The 15866-nt window shown below is 35.7% G+C and overlaps 1 protein-coding gene across 7 annotated transcripts in view; it reads left to right on the forward strand.

Annotated features, from left to right (window-relative positions):
- Positions 1-15866, forward strand: part of asic2 (acid sensing ion channel subunit 2) — a 666602-nt gene that overhangs the window by 629931 nt on the left and 20805 nt on the right. For all 7 annotated transcript variants that reach the window (XR_015479705.1, NM_214788.1, XM_087242453.1 and 4 more), the window contains 1 exon segment: positions 4909-4965. Coding sequence is in view for 6 of the 7 variants with exons in the window: in NM_214788.1 (NP_999953.1) it covers positions 4909-4965 (57 nt within the window). In the remaining variant the exon portion in view is untranslated.

Here is a 15866-nt window from a genome sequence, read left to right on the forward strand (position 1 = left end):
ATTTTAAGGTCAATAATTTTAGCCCCTTTAAGCTTTTTTTTGTTTGACACAAAACAAACCATTGTCATACATTTATTTGCCTAATTACCCTAACTTGCCTAATTAACCAAATTAACCTAGTTAAGTGTTATTAACCTAGGAAAAGTGTTGAAGTGTTTATTTAAATAATATATATATATATGAATAAAGAAATTCAATGTGCAAAGCAGATACTGTACCAAAACAATACATATTGTATGTACTATAAAAATGACAGTTCTGCATAAATAGTTTGCAAACAAATTAGAGCAGATCCCCAGCCTTTTATGTAATACAATAGATAATTAAAAAAAGATGTTACTGATGATGTCTATGATGACAGTCACGACAAATAGAGTTTGTACTGTCTATCATGAAACCAGCAGAATATCATATATTCTTTTTCTCTCTGTAAACCACTGTCTAAAGGTTTTAAACGTCTTGATGAAGACTCATTCGGTAATGTCAAATTTCATATGCTCATGCCGAAAAATGTGACAGCATGAGGTTGTATGTATAGTGATAACTTGATGCCTTGTGGTGTTTGCGGTTTGCTTTTGGCAGCCAAACAAATCCTGGCTGAACTTGTTTAGGAGAGGTCAGAATATCGAAATGAAACTAGCTTTCTGTGGGTCAAAGGTACCTTGGAACAATCCCACAATCTGACAGCAAGGGCTTGTAAGCAGAGCCAGTGTCTGAACTTGACATATTGTATAATTTGAGACATGTGAAAGAGCCCTTCCCAAAGTAGCCTTCAATTTTTAATTTCATTCCACTGATAAAATGGAAATTTCAGCACAATTTTCATGTCTAACTGCTGCTAAATGGCCTTTTTAAAGGCGTAATATATTCCCATGATTTCATAATATGATTTCACAAGCTTATCATTGTGACTTAGTGCCCTTTACCCTCCATTCTTAATGCCTTTTTATGCTCTCCTATTACTGTATAGCTGATTTTTAAAGTAAGAAGCACTGTGGTCTTTTTTAATGACACTATATGGTCTCCATTGCCATCTGTCGAATAAAACTGCATCTGTTTTTTTTTTTTTTTTCATAAAGATTCCTATTAATACGTACCCATAGGTACTTCTCACTACTTCAATTGACAGCACAATTATTTATTATCACAATTAACATGATTAGTCCTTGGTTCACACAGGCTGTAATACTGCAATTATAGATTCATTAAATGATTTGCCCTGTGATGTACATATCTGATACATTTCCCTCTTCCATTCACACACAGGCTGCAAGTTAAGCATTGATTATTTGGGGAGGGGGTACATTTTTTCTGTAATGTTACTTGTGTATTACAATGCTTTAGTGAGTCAAATTTATTTCAAGTTTTCATTGTTTTAAAGGTTATTTCATGTATTCTGACCTACAGTAACCTCTGATTAGTGATTCCAGATGTTACTTTAGGTCAAAATACAAAAACAAAAAATATGCATCTAATTTGACTTTACTTTCAGACTGTATCGCCTTTCATGCACTGATACCGGTAAATATCCAGAAAAATTTCCGAAATGACTTTACTCATAAAAAAGGCACAGACATTTGGAACCTTTCACACATCCATTCCAAAATACAGTACCAGTAAATTCTGACATTATTAACCAGAAAGGACCTATAAACAGCTGCGCTTGTATTTGTAAACATAGAAGAGGTCTGCCTTTTCTTGATGGTTTCACTTTAATTTAAAGCTTTAGCATTCATGCAGCTGCTTTCTGAGACATCCAAAGGCAGAAGCGCAAACTGCAGCTAAATGTTTACACACTTGACTACATTACAAAGTATGTGGATGGATAAGTATTGTGAACAACTTAAAAGAAAACATATGGAGAAACAATTTCACATGTCTTGATGTTCATAATATGTGTGTGTGCTGGTGCTCACCAGCTATTTCACGTGCACACGCGTCAAGCAACTGAAGGCAGCAGAGCTTGAAGGTAAACAAACAGGGGTTAATCATAAGCATTTTATCAATAATATTTGACACTGTTGGCATTAAGAAGAACATACAGTAGAAAAGTTATCTGAATAACATCTAGCAGCTAAATGTGTCTGGAAAAGTATTCAAAGGCTTTCATTTTTATTAACCGCGTGGATGTGAATGCGTCTGAGTGTTCTGATTGGCTAAAGTAGACATCTCACATCATCGCGTTCTAGACGTGAAGTCGCTGTCCGGCAATCTTCCTGCTGCATTCACACAGTACAGCATTCCGTTGTCACGAGAAATTGAGTCCCCCCTAAAAATTAAGTTTCGCCTATAGGACCTTGAGTGATATTGTTTTACTGGAATTGTAATAGGTATAGTTTGTAGTGCCTAATTATGAAGTACAGTTTATGAAATCACATTCATAATTTAATAAAAAGCATGACTACTTCATTTCACCATTAAAATGGCATGTAAACGTGTTATATTGACCCTTCTGTATACTTATATAATTAAAGGGATGCATGAGTTATGAAAATGTGCATTTATCTTTTAAACTGTTTAGTTAGCCCAGTTATCTTATGTGCTAGCATAATCATACCCCCACCATTAGCCTCCTGGCTACAATAAGCTAACGCAGCTCTGATTAGCCACACAACAAGATATCGCAATAATAGTTTTTGATCATCCGTTCACCACAGATGATGGCTTAGGGGTCTGTAGTGGACTCGATTGCAGGAGGGGGACCCGATTTCTTACCACACCGGCAAATTACCGGTAATGTTACAACATCTCTTTCTGGAAAATTGCCGGAATTAATTTATCAGTACTTTCAAAAAAGGCCTGTTCACACATACAGACCTTCCAAAAAGTTGCCAGTAATTTTCCGGAAAGGTCTGTATGTGTGAAAGGGTCTTATATCTAGATACAAACATTTTACTAGAAATGTTTGCTTTGAACACTTTTGATGTCTATCTAGGCTCTAGATCTGCCAGTTTCAGACTGTTAAATGAATTTATTTCTTACATAAACTGATTGACTTATGCATTCACAACTGTATGAATCGTTATAGGGGTGGTAATGTAAATTGTAAATGATGTAAATTTGCATTAACTAATATTTAAATTATTAATGTTATTATTTAAGATACAGGGTGACATGGTGACTCTGGGCTCTATTTTGACGTTCCATTCGCAAAGCGCAAAACGCAGGGCGCAAATGCTTTCAGGGCATGTCAGGACACGTTTTTGCTAATTTAAGGACGGGAAATCTGCCTTGCGCTTCGGCACATGGTCTAAAAGGGTTGAGTTTATTTTCTTAATAAGTTATAGGTGTGTTTTAAGAATAAACCAATTACAGTCTCATCTCCCATTCCCTTTAAGAGTCAGGTGCGTCCGCTATTTACAGGATGCAAAGTAAGTCTAAGTAAAAAATGAGCATTTCACAAGCAAACAGTTAACAGTTGACAGTTTTTTTTAACAGAAAACTGTTAAACAGAGCATCTACTGCGTTAGAATGAGAAATAATGGATCACTTTCACTTTCGCTCTTGGATATGGAAACCTTTATGCACAGACATCAATTAGTCTATAAATAAATAATTTTGTTTGTTAAGTGCAAATATTCGTTTCAAAACTATTTCTAAATTCAGTTCTAATTTCCAGCAAACGAATAAATGAATAATAATAACAAAATGTGCTATTATAAAATAAATGTGAGTTATATCCTAAAACACATGCTGTGCCCCATATGGTCTAAAACCTGACAGGTGGGCAAATCTAAGCTTGTTTTAAATAAAACAAATATAAATATGGATATAATAAATAATACTGCTAATAATAATAACATTATACAAAAGCAAATTGTTATGAATAAACTGAAAAAGCCTCCCGAGATAAAGAAGACATAAAAGCAGTGGTTTTTCATATGTATGTAGGCTAGAAAATAACATGTTTTGTAATATTTTAATCCTTTATATTTATATTCTATATCTATTCTTATTATATCCTATATATATCCTTAATATTTACATTTTTCATATGTAAAGATATTTGCCTATTGCTCTCTTGTGCGTATTAAGCAGTGCGTAAGCGAGGCGCAACTCTGCACCGGAGTTTAGACCGGGTTAGTTTTGGTCTAATGAAAAATCTATTATAGTTTCTCAAAATAGCAACGCACCAGCGGTCCGCCTCAGAACGCCTTCCTTTTTAGACCAGAACACCTATGGGCGCACAAATGAGCCCTAATGCATTTGCTATTTAAACAGCGTAGCGCAAAGCCTCAAAACGACACTTGCGCCAAGCTTAAACTACCAAAAGACTACTGCGTCACGCCTTGCGCCACACTGCGCCGGGTGTATGATAGGGCCCTCTGTGGCTAGCATTGTCGCCTGGACCAGTTGACATTTCTGTGTGGAGTTTACATGTTCTCCTTGTGTTGGCGTGGGTTTCCTCTGTGTGCTCCAGTTTATGTGTGTATGCGTGCATGTGTGTGTGTGTGTGTGTGTGTGTGTATGTGCAGTGGGTGTTTCCCAGTACTGAGTTGCAGGTGGAATGTCATCCATTACATAAAACATGCTGGAATAGTTGGCGGTTCATTCCGCTGTGGCAACCCCTGATAAATAACGAATAAACGAATGAACAGATCAGAAAAACTATTTCTCAGTAATAAAGGGCTGACCCCACTATACATCTTGTTTTCACCTCCTTTTGGGGGTGCTCAGTCCCCCCAAACCTCCCCCCTATAATTTGCACCCTGTTCGCACACACAGTACTCACAGTTGTTTATTTCCTTGTCGTGTAGAGTTTGGCTGGGTGAAGGTTGGGTCTGTTTTTTTCCCTCCCAGAACATGTTTTCAGTGTTTCATTATTAATTTATGAAGGCTGAATAAAGAAGAGGTTTTCTTTGGCACTTACATTTTTTTTCTGTGTCTTTGTTTCTTTGTTGTTTCTAGGTGACTCTCCATACTGCACTCCTGAACAGTATAAGGACTGTGCTGAACCTGCTCTGGGTGAGTGTGAACTTCACATCTTTCCTTGAGACTTTCTGTAGACATAATGACTTTTGGACTGTACAAACTGCATATTTATTTTCTATTCTGTACTGTAACTGTATTCCTTAACATAAATCTTACACTGCAAAAAGAATTCAATTTTTTTTGTCTTGTATCCAGTCCAGATATCAAAAAGTGTTTTCTAATATATATATATATATATATATATATATATATATATATATATATATATATATATATATATATATATATATATATATATATATATATATATATATATGTCTTGTTTTCATAAATATTAAGTCATAATTAAGCCGTTTTTTAATTAAAGCAAGCTAAATAGTTTTACAATATGTTAAGTACTCAGGCTCTATTTTAATTATAGGTGTAAAGTCTAAAGCACATGGCTCAAACACATTAAGGTCATTTCCCAATCCACTTTTGCTACTTTAGGGATGGAAAAATATGCATGGTCTAACAGGGTTATTAATGAATTCTGGGTGTGTTTTGAGCATAATGTGCAATTAACCAATCAGAGTCTCATTTTCTATTCCTTTTAAGAGTCAGTTGCGTCAGACATGGTGCATTTCCTATTTACTGTGCATATACTTTCTCTGTACTTTACTTGTACTTTTTACTTTACTTCTTTACTTCCGTGGAGTAAGCACATTCATCCACTGACATCCACTGACATCCACCCATTAGCCTACATATCTAAGTTAGTTTAAGCGCAAAGATTTGTTTCAAATCTATTTCTAAATTCAGTTCGAATTTTGAATGAACCGCCAATTTATCCAGCACATGTTTTATGCAGCTGATCCCCTTCCAGCTGCAACCAATCTCTGGGAAACATCCATACACACTCATTCACTAATTTATTCTACCCAATTCACCTGTAGCGCATGTCTTTGGATTGTGGACCGGAGAACACAGAGGAAACCCACACAAACGCAGGAAGAACATGCAAACTCCACACAGAAACAACAATTGACCCAGCCAAGACTCCAACCAGCAACCTTCTTGCTGTGAGGCGACAGCACAACCTGCGCCACTGCATCGACATAATAAAATAACATTAAAATTAAAATTATCATGAATAAGCTAAAACAAAATTGGACATGAAGGTGGAATGGAGTTGATATATTTTTATAAGCATTTTAACCCTTTTTTCATATGTAAAAATATTTGTGTATTGCTGTACATTCTGTGTGTATTAAGTGTTTTGAACCTGCATAGTTGCATAACTAACACGTTCTGTGCTGGACTATAGACCAGTTTTTACTTGGTCAATGACACGATATGTTTCAGTTCCTCAAAATAGCAACGAGCCAACAATGCCTCTCAACCAGAACACCCATGAGTCCACTAAGTTGTGCAAATGGATTTGCTATTTAAACAACGTGGTGTAAAACAGTAAAATTAAGGTTGCGCTGGTCTGAAAATAGCAACAAATCACGTCAAACGTGTCTTGCGCTTTATTGCGCCAGGTGTAGACTAGAAACAAGACAAAAACTCTAATTATAAGCATTTTTTGCAGGGCACCAAGATGTATTAGCTTTTTTACATTTTGAAAAACAAATCTACTTTTCCCATGGAGAACAAAATGTTTTTTTTGTTTTTTTTTTTATCATTGTGAGAGAGTATAGGGCAGCTCAACATTCATTATTAACGTTTTAATTTGAGGCAGAACCATCTAGAATTGTGCTTCACTACTTTCAGCTCTGCCAGTACATTCTAATGTATTTGTAACGATGCCATTTTGTGTTTTTGGCTTCATTGAAGTTAAGCAATCCTGCAGTATAGGGTTTTAGGACTGCATTTCTAGGACCCTTGTTTTTATATGTACTTATTTTGGGGTATTCCTGCAAGACTGGAGGCTGCAGTCTCATACTAGCAGTTTATTCTAGCACTTAATGTTTGAGACTATATTAATAAAATTAATACATACATAACCAGCATTAGCACTTTTTGAATTGGTTAACATTATTCTTATCAGTTACTATATTCATATAATAACCATATTCTGTCAATAAATTAGATTTGCCTAGAAAAAAGTCTGCCTGAGTGTGAGAGTTCAGTTTATTAGCCACAGTGTGACAATACATGATGTGTGACCCACTTAAAGTGCAATAAATTGTAAAACAACTACGATACAAACAAGTGCGTTGTTTAATACCTGTTTAATACAGCATCCAGCATCACAATGAACTGTTTTTGGCACAGAGAAATAAATCTGTAATATAATACAAAAAGGTACCCGCAGTTTAGTTTTTTCATTGCTCCTTTTTTGTACCATAATTGCCCAACTCAGACAAATATATACTTTTAAGCTAATAAAAATGTCAATAAACTTCACTTCACTGAAACTTTACTGGGAAATGGAGTCTAAATGAACAGTAATAATAGTAGATATCAAGGTAATTCACGTGAAATGCATAAATAAACGGAAAACATCTGTAAATTTCTGAGATAAGGACAATTTTTGAAAAATACTCAGATAAATAGTAAATAACAGATTAATGGTATACAGTGCTCAGCATTTATTAGTACACCCCCCACAAATCTATCTTTTATATGTATATTTTAATTGGAAGATAAACAATGTAATATTTGTGCATTTACATAAAACTAGTCAGTACTGAACACAAATCTGTAGCTTATCTAACAAAATAACTCATGATAACCAAAAACTATTACACCCAAATTTGTTATAGAAAAATGTTAAATACATTACAACTTACATTACAACATTACAATACAACTTAAAATTTGTTATTTAAACTATTATGTTTAGAAATGTGTTGAAAAAAAATATCTCCGTTCAACAGAAATTTTGGAAAAATAAAAAGGGGGGCTAATAATTCTGACTTCAAGTGTATATGTATATATTTGCTTTATTTTGACCAAAATCAAAACAGTTATTGGGAGGTTAATAATTCTGGTGGGCTAATTATTCTGACTTCGACTGTAAATCCCCAAATCTGCTATGACTTGAGTCTCCAAAACAAAAACAATCATGTTGAAATTAACAAAGTTATCCACATTGGCCTGCTTTTTCCTCATGTTGCTCATTTGCATGGCTTAAAACTAGAACTACCAATGCAGTCGTTTGACTGTTTTTAAAATAAAATAAATAAAACTATGGTACCCTGACTTTTCCTAAATGTGTGTAACATTCATAATGCCGAAACTATAAATATTATAAAACACAAAAGAGTTTTGAGTGTTTGAGAGTTTTCTTTTTTTTTTTTTTTGGAAAACTGAATGGAAAAAATGGTCAAATTGACCACACATTGTAGGTTCCACTACTTTTTCCCTGTGCATTGAATTGCTGTGCTTCTGTTGCCTAGCAACTCTACCTGTTTGCTACCTTTTGTTTACGAGTTTAGTTACTCATACAGAATTATAGACTATATTACAAAATAAGATCTTAATAGGTTAATGACTTCAGCACATAGAGATTGTAAATATGATGTGACAAAAATCACTGTAAAAAGGATTTATATGACTTAGCTGAGGTTAGCATGACTGCTATGGGCACTCTGGTTGTTACTGTATTCTGCTTGTTCCAGTGTTAAAGGTTCATGTAACCCCCCTCTTTCGGTTCAAGTCTACCTTTTTCAAAAAATGCTTTATGACGGGTGTGGAGTGCTGCGAGCAGAGGGAGACGTGGGCATGGCCGGCAGAGCAGGGGAAAAAGAGGGGAGCGAACAATTGTTGTCAGTTGGCTCATAAAGTCAGACAAAAGCATGAGACACAAATCGTGTGGAAACGAATGATTTTAAAGTTAACAAAGTAAAAATGCTAAGAAAAAAAAAAGTAATTTAATGCCATTACTATTGGTATTTGTGATTTCATATACACATAACCACAAAACTCAACTGATAAAAGGCAAAGTCCGCCATTCTCCAATTCTCATATAGCTCTCCCAACTGATATGCTTTCTGCAAACCAACAACTTTGCTGTATTGGCTCTGACAGCATTGTGACGAAAAAACATTCAGCAACCACCATGGATCATGGAAACAAACCAGGTACTATGTGGCATGCTCAGATGCGGTCTCACAGCTTGGCAGGTCTGCCTTGCCCTCGGAAAGCATGTGCTCTCATAAATAATTAAGAATCAGGGTATTCTTATAGGATAAGAGACACGTCAGAAACCGACACATCATCTCTGGAAAGGCAGAAAGCGCTATGTCACAAATTTTGAAAATGGCCTAAAATGATTTTAATTCCGGAACTAGCTATCAAAAGCTCAACATTAGCCTTTTTTTTTCACAATTAAAGCTGACAGGTGCTAACGTTGCCTTAACTGATGCTCAACACACACAAATCAGTTAAAACTTCAAATAAATACTCCAGGGTTTCTTGAACCTTTAATTCTAGGGGCCCTATCATACACCCGGCGCAATGTGGCGCAAGGCGTTGCGCAATAGTCTTTTGGTAGTGTAAGGTCCACCTAGTTGGCCCAATGCCGGTGTCCACTGGTGGATGAAGGTTCAATGCCTGTTCGGTCTTTCCAGTGCACAATGTTGATTTACCTGAAATTTAACTCATATCTGACTCCAATTTTAGTATGAGGTGGTTTAGAATATTAATATATTTATCTTTAGTTTTATCTGACTCCAATCATAAAACATTAAGAAGATTATATCAATATATAATTTAGATAAATGTTTGAACCTTTTGTCTTCAATAGTAACTATCACATCCGTTCATTCGGGTGCTAATGTGCTCAGAGAAATCGCCCCGGCCGAAGGCATCCCTCACGGTCACATTCTGGTCAGTCTTGAATATTAAACAGAGGTAATTGACTAATACTTTTAGATGGCCGCTACCAGCTCGCTCGTTCTAAAGTACTTTTAGTTAGTCCCGCTTATATGTACAGCCTTGGGTTAAGACAATATCATTTCTAATTAGAGGTTAGGGCATTATTATAAATGTACCAGACTACTGGACTCTATAGTAACTTTGGTTTTCACCAAGCCCATGGTTTCCCATATGAACTTAATTTAAAATAATATTACCTTCAAACAAAGGTTGGGTACCCAATCTAGGTTAGTCGTGCAACATCTTGTTGTCCTAGACGGAAGTTAACGCCCTTTCCACCTAAGTACACGAATCAATATCAAGAGTCAGTCGGATCCCTAAAACACAATTAGTGTGCCCAATGCTCCATCTCAACTGGATTTTAGTCCGTCTACTGACCTGACGCAAGACGTGCGGAAACAAGGATACAGCGTAATATACTAGAACTAATAATTACAGAGTGAGCAAAATATGTTCAAACATAACAATTTATTAGTCAGGTAAAAGTGTATTATGCCAATTAAATCAGTCAATTCATAAATGATCAATACAAAACATCAAATTATCAAAGACAAATCCAAGATGAAAAGATGCATACCTGACTTCAAAATATACATAACATGGAGCATAAGCTCCATGTTACGGGCTGATCTGGGTAAGTAGAATCGCGCCGAACATTTCTCAAACCTTACCTTAAGTAATCCAAGAATCCCCTCTAGGAAAGGGGTGTGTGCATAAGAAAAGGCATTTGCATTTAGTACTGCCTGTGGGAAAGTCACACCCTTCAAAGTGGTTCAAAAGATGCCTGAAGTTATATATTTATTGTTTTGATTATGTCTATTTCTGAGAGAATGAGACCATTGTACCAGTCGCACTGAGACATTTCAAATGATATCAAACATGATAGATAAAGTCACTTGGGTTAACTTAGACATTGAAATGACCATATGTGTGAGGTGGGGTGGTTGAAGTTGAGTTTCAGCGGAACTAGTTCTTTCCCGCATTCCCACCTGCTGGGTTGTGAAGCCAATTGTCTCTGTTTTTGGCTCATGTTTGAATTGTCAAAGACATCAAAGTATTTGTGATATCTTACGCCTTACAGTAGTTTCAGCTTGGCACAAGAGGGGTTTTGAGGCTTTGCGCTACGCTGTTTAAATAGCAAATGCATTTGCGCTCAGATGTGCGCCCATAGGCGTTCTGGTCTAAAAAGGAAGGCGTTCTCAGGCGCACTGCTGGCGTGTTGCTATTTTGAGAAATTATATTAGATTTTTCATTAGACCAAAAAAAAGCCCAGTCTAAACTCCGGCACAGAGTTGCGCCTTGCTTACACACTGCTTATTACGCACAAGAGAGCAATATGCAAATATCTTTACAAATGAAAACATTTAAATATTAAGGATATATATAGGATATAATAAGAATAGATATAGGATATAAATATAAAGGATTAAAATATTAAAAAACATTATTTTCTAGCCTTCATAAATATGAAAAATCCACTGCTTTTATGTCTTCATCTCAGGATGCTTTTTCAGTTCTTTCATAACAATTTGCTTTTGTATAATTTTATTATTATTAGCAGTATTATTTATTATATCCATATTTATATTTGTTTTATTAAAAAAAAGCTTAGATTTGTCCACCTGTCAGATTTTAGACCATATGGGGCACAGCATGTGTTTTAGGATATAACTCAGGTTTTTGAACACACTTCGTTAATATTGTTCATTTATTCGTTTGCTGGAAATAAGAACTGAATTTAGAAATAGTTTTGAAATGAATATTTGCGCTTAACAAATGCAATTAATTATTTATAGACTAATTGATATCTGCGTAAAGGTTTCCCTATCCAAGAGCGAAAGTGAAAGTGATCTTTTATCTCTCATTCTCACGCAGTAGATGCTCTGTTGACTCGAATTGGTTTATTCTCAAAACACACCTATAACTCATTAAGAAAATAAACTCAACCATTTTAGACCATGCGCTATGGCGCAAAGCGGATTTTCACGTCCGTAAATTAGCAAAAATGCGTTCTGACACGCCATGAAAGTGTTTGCGCCCTGCGTTTTGCGCTCTGCGCTTGGACCATCAAAATAGAGCCCTAGGTATGTTTGGCATGTTTTCTCATCAGTAAGACAGGGTGAACAAATAAAGTATGTTTTGAATCCTAAAGTACTATTGGACTCATTTTTATTCATTTAGACACTTCTCTGGCACAAAATATATATCACAAATTTATGTTCAACAGGCCTTTGTGACTATTACAGCACTGACCCTCAACAGAATCCAATTACATAGAAAAAAAAACTGCAACCACCGTCCTTCTGTCACTCTCTTCACCACATATTCCTCCTTTGTGGAATAGATTTGTTGATAAGTGGCACCCTTAAACTGGATAAAACGGCAAACCACAGAACAAAAAGCAAAATAAATGTAATAGAAGAAATCACATATGTGTTTGTATATGTGCTTCTACATCAGAGTAGCGGTAGACACTAGACATCAGAATGTATTATCTATAATCTTCACCAGCTTCTCTAAATTAGACTATATTAACTCTGTGTGGAGAAACTTTGAGAGTATGCCTCAGTTCTCTCACAATATAATTGCATTTTTCTTAGCAGATCTTGATTCCTCTTGACACTGAGACTTCTTTATTGAACTTTAAATTCCCTCTCATGAACTTGCTCAAATTAAGTCATTATTTTGGAAATGCATTCAGGGAAAACAAAGACTTGAACTCTTTTGTGCACCATCTCTGCTGACAGAATGCAGTCTGGCCCTCATTAACTCCCTCTCTACGTACCATCTGACAGTATATACCAGCGGTCTATCCCACACATAATAATCAAGTTGGCTCCATGTTCACTAATTATCTTCCACTAATGAGGAAATTCAAATTAGAGCGCAGCTAGGACTGTACATTTGCAAACTTTTTCAGGTAATCAGCGCAGCAGCCAATTCCAAACACATATTCTGGTTATTAACATGTCTAATTTCTCACATATTTTTAACCTTTTGATTAGAATTCCATGTGCACACGCATGCAAGATAAAGCCAGATTTAGTATGGGACAGCAATCCAAACCACCGGAAGAGTTTCAGTTGGAAATGTCTGACCTCAATTGACAAGTAAAGGCACAAAGGCGCAGCACAAGAGGCTGAACAGCTTGTCTAAAACTTTAGCTGCTGGCTTCAGAAATGCTTGACAGCTGGTTCTTATCTTTGGCAAAGTATAGAGGAAATTATCAACAACTCCAACTTTCTGCTCACTGCACCCTGAGGAGGGAAGAAATATATGCTTTAGGTTTACCAGAACAATATGCAGATGCACACATTTAGACATGAATGGGAAGCTATTAGAGGTAAGACGGGGAAATTGCTGGATTAAAGACAAAATAAATACAACACCCTCTAAAATGAGTGAGATTGCCAATGATGAGAGCACTGAGGGACAATACAGAGCATATTACAACCACAATCAGTTCAGAATATAAGAAAATATTACTGCTTACTTAACACTGTGTGCTATATTTTGTTTGTTAAGATGCCATAGAACAAATATCTGGATATACCAATAGGCATAGCTGAGTTGTAAGTTCAATACATAGAAATAGCTTATCATCAGTGTTGCAAAGTAACAGATTACAAATACTCAAACTACTGTAATTGAGCAGTTTTTTTAGGAATATTAATTTACTAAGTAGTTTAAAAAATGGGTGTTTTTACTTTCCCTTAAGTTTATTTTTAGTGCTGTATCGGTACTTTTACTGAGTACTTTTAGGGACTGAGTAGAAATTTCAGTCCTGCTATTCCTGTCCAATTAAATCACACATAGAAAGTAAATCGCATCATACTGAACAATCTCAAGACATGGGTGCTTTATATATAAAAATCAAACAAACTGTTTGAAAGCACTAAGTGTCCAAAGAGATGGTCAAAATCTTTACACACCATGACCCACAGACTGTTTACACAGTCTGAAAAATGTCAAATAGTCTTAAACAATAAATTAATGTACTACAGAATGTTACGTTTACACACAAACACCAGCACAAATTGCATATAAAAGCATTAGCCTTTCACAGCATCATACTCATTACTCCCTACTCTTGAGTGCTTTTAAAAGGTCTACTTTTTATTCTCTATACTTTGAGTAATATTTACAACAAATACTGTAAAAAAATACCTTTTAAAAATTTATTCAGCAGTCCCCCAAATCAACATAATTGACATAGTTGAGGATCCAAATGTAGATTATTAAGAGATTTGCAGGCAGGCAAAAGTCAAAACAGAGAATGCAGGTAATCCAAAGCGTAGTCAGAACAATAGGCAAATGTTGGGGAAAGGTGGCAAAACAACATAAACTATAAAAAAGGCAAAGATCAAAAACGACGGCAAAGCAAGACAAAGAAACACTTCATTATGCTCACTTAGAGGAGACAAGTCTTAGCCGAGATTGTGTGTGAATGAGGTGTCTTTAGTCCTAGTAATCAATCCACCATGAACTTCCAGCTGTGTATGTGTGTGTATGTGTGTATGTGTGTGTGTGTGTGTGTGTGTGTGTGTGTGTGTGTGTGTGTGTGTGTGTGTGTGTGTGTGTGTGTGTGTGTGTGTGTGTGTGTGTGTGTGTGTGTGTGTGTGTCTGTGTCTGTGTGTGTGTGTGTGTGTGTGTGTGTGTGTGTGTGTAATCAGGGGAAATCAGGAACTGGTGTGTGTGCAAGGTGTAAGATGGGAGTTGTAGTTAATTAAAGTGGCAGATGTGTAATTCTCCAGCAATCTGCTAAATGCTAGATTGCTGGCAATCGTGACTAAAGGACTATCTTCTTATACCTTACATATTATTTAATATATTGCCAAAAACTGTATTAAATGTATTAATTGTATTCTAAGTGTACCTTGTATGATCTTGAAAAGAAAGCTTCATGCAAGTGTGTATGTTAGGTCAGTGCTATTATTCAGAATAAGTTATGATGGCTTTTTTTAATGAAAGAAAAAAAATGGTATATATCTATTTCCAGGTGATTTAATTACAGTTTCCATAGAAACGTTGTATGCAAAATGGTGTGCATGTTGTTTATGATTAATAATGAATGGTTAATTTAGCAGACATTTAGAGTAACTGCTGAAATACATTCTGTTAATGCAATCTTTGTTAAGCCATTTGCGATTAGCCTACTTTATGAATAAAACCAATACTATTACACAACATACATAAACAGAGAATAATTGTGCAAGACAAGATTCGATATATGCAGATGCCATAGAAAGCATAAATTTTGAATCTTTGTCTTGCAGTGTTTTCTAGTCAGATGTTAGCTGCTTCCTTTATGCAAACAATCATGTACATGTTTATTAATAGGCAATACTATGGTATGGTGATTAAATAAAGTGCAAAAAGCAAGATATAAAATAAATAAGCCACAGTGGAAATGAATAGTCAAGTGGATTGCAGTGTGTGAGATTTGAGTCTTTAATTCAGCATGTTTGTATAGGTTTGTATTAATTTAAATCATTTGGTTTCTGCATGCAGAATATGTCCACACCATTTACATCCTCTGCTGTAAAAGTAATACAAGTATGAAACTCCCAGCTGTTTTCTATAACAGAACCTTTGTGGTTTCGAAAACAGGATGTGCCACAGGCGATGCCTAGAGAAGACGAAAGTTATGGAGTGTGATAAGTGCTATGAAGTTCATACTGAACGATGGATTTAGCAAAGATTACACCACATTTAATGGCCTTGTGTGGGTTTGCATGCTCATATATTCTCTTCAGTTGTGTATGAGAGAGGAGGTTAAATCTGACTTAATTCTCCAATTAAATGATTTGACTTTAGCATCGTCTCCAATGGCAGCAGAGAGAGAGAGAGTGGATGGAGGTGAGGAGAAGAAACAATGGTAGAGAGAGAAAAGGTCAGGAATGGATGAATTTAAAATGTTTCTGTGAAAGGTCAGATTCCATCTCAGGTCATGCAAGTTATGAGCTGATTAGAAATCTGAAAGTGCCACCAGGAGCAAAGGATTTCAGCCCTAAGCAGCAGGCAGGAGAATTGCAAATGATTCTCTTTTGTTTCATTAAATGTTCAAA

Source organism: Danio rerio, chromosome 3 (genome assembly GCF_052040795.2).
Source record: "Danio rerio strain M-AB ecotype USA chromosome 3, GRCz13ab, whole genome shotgun sequence".
Classification (NCBI taxonomy): domain Eukaryota; kingdom Metazoa; phylum Chordata; class Actinopteri; order Cypriniformes; family Danionidae; genus Danio; species Danio rerio.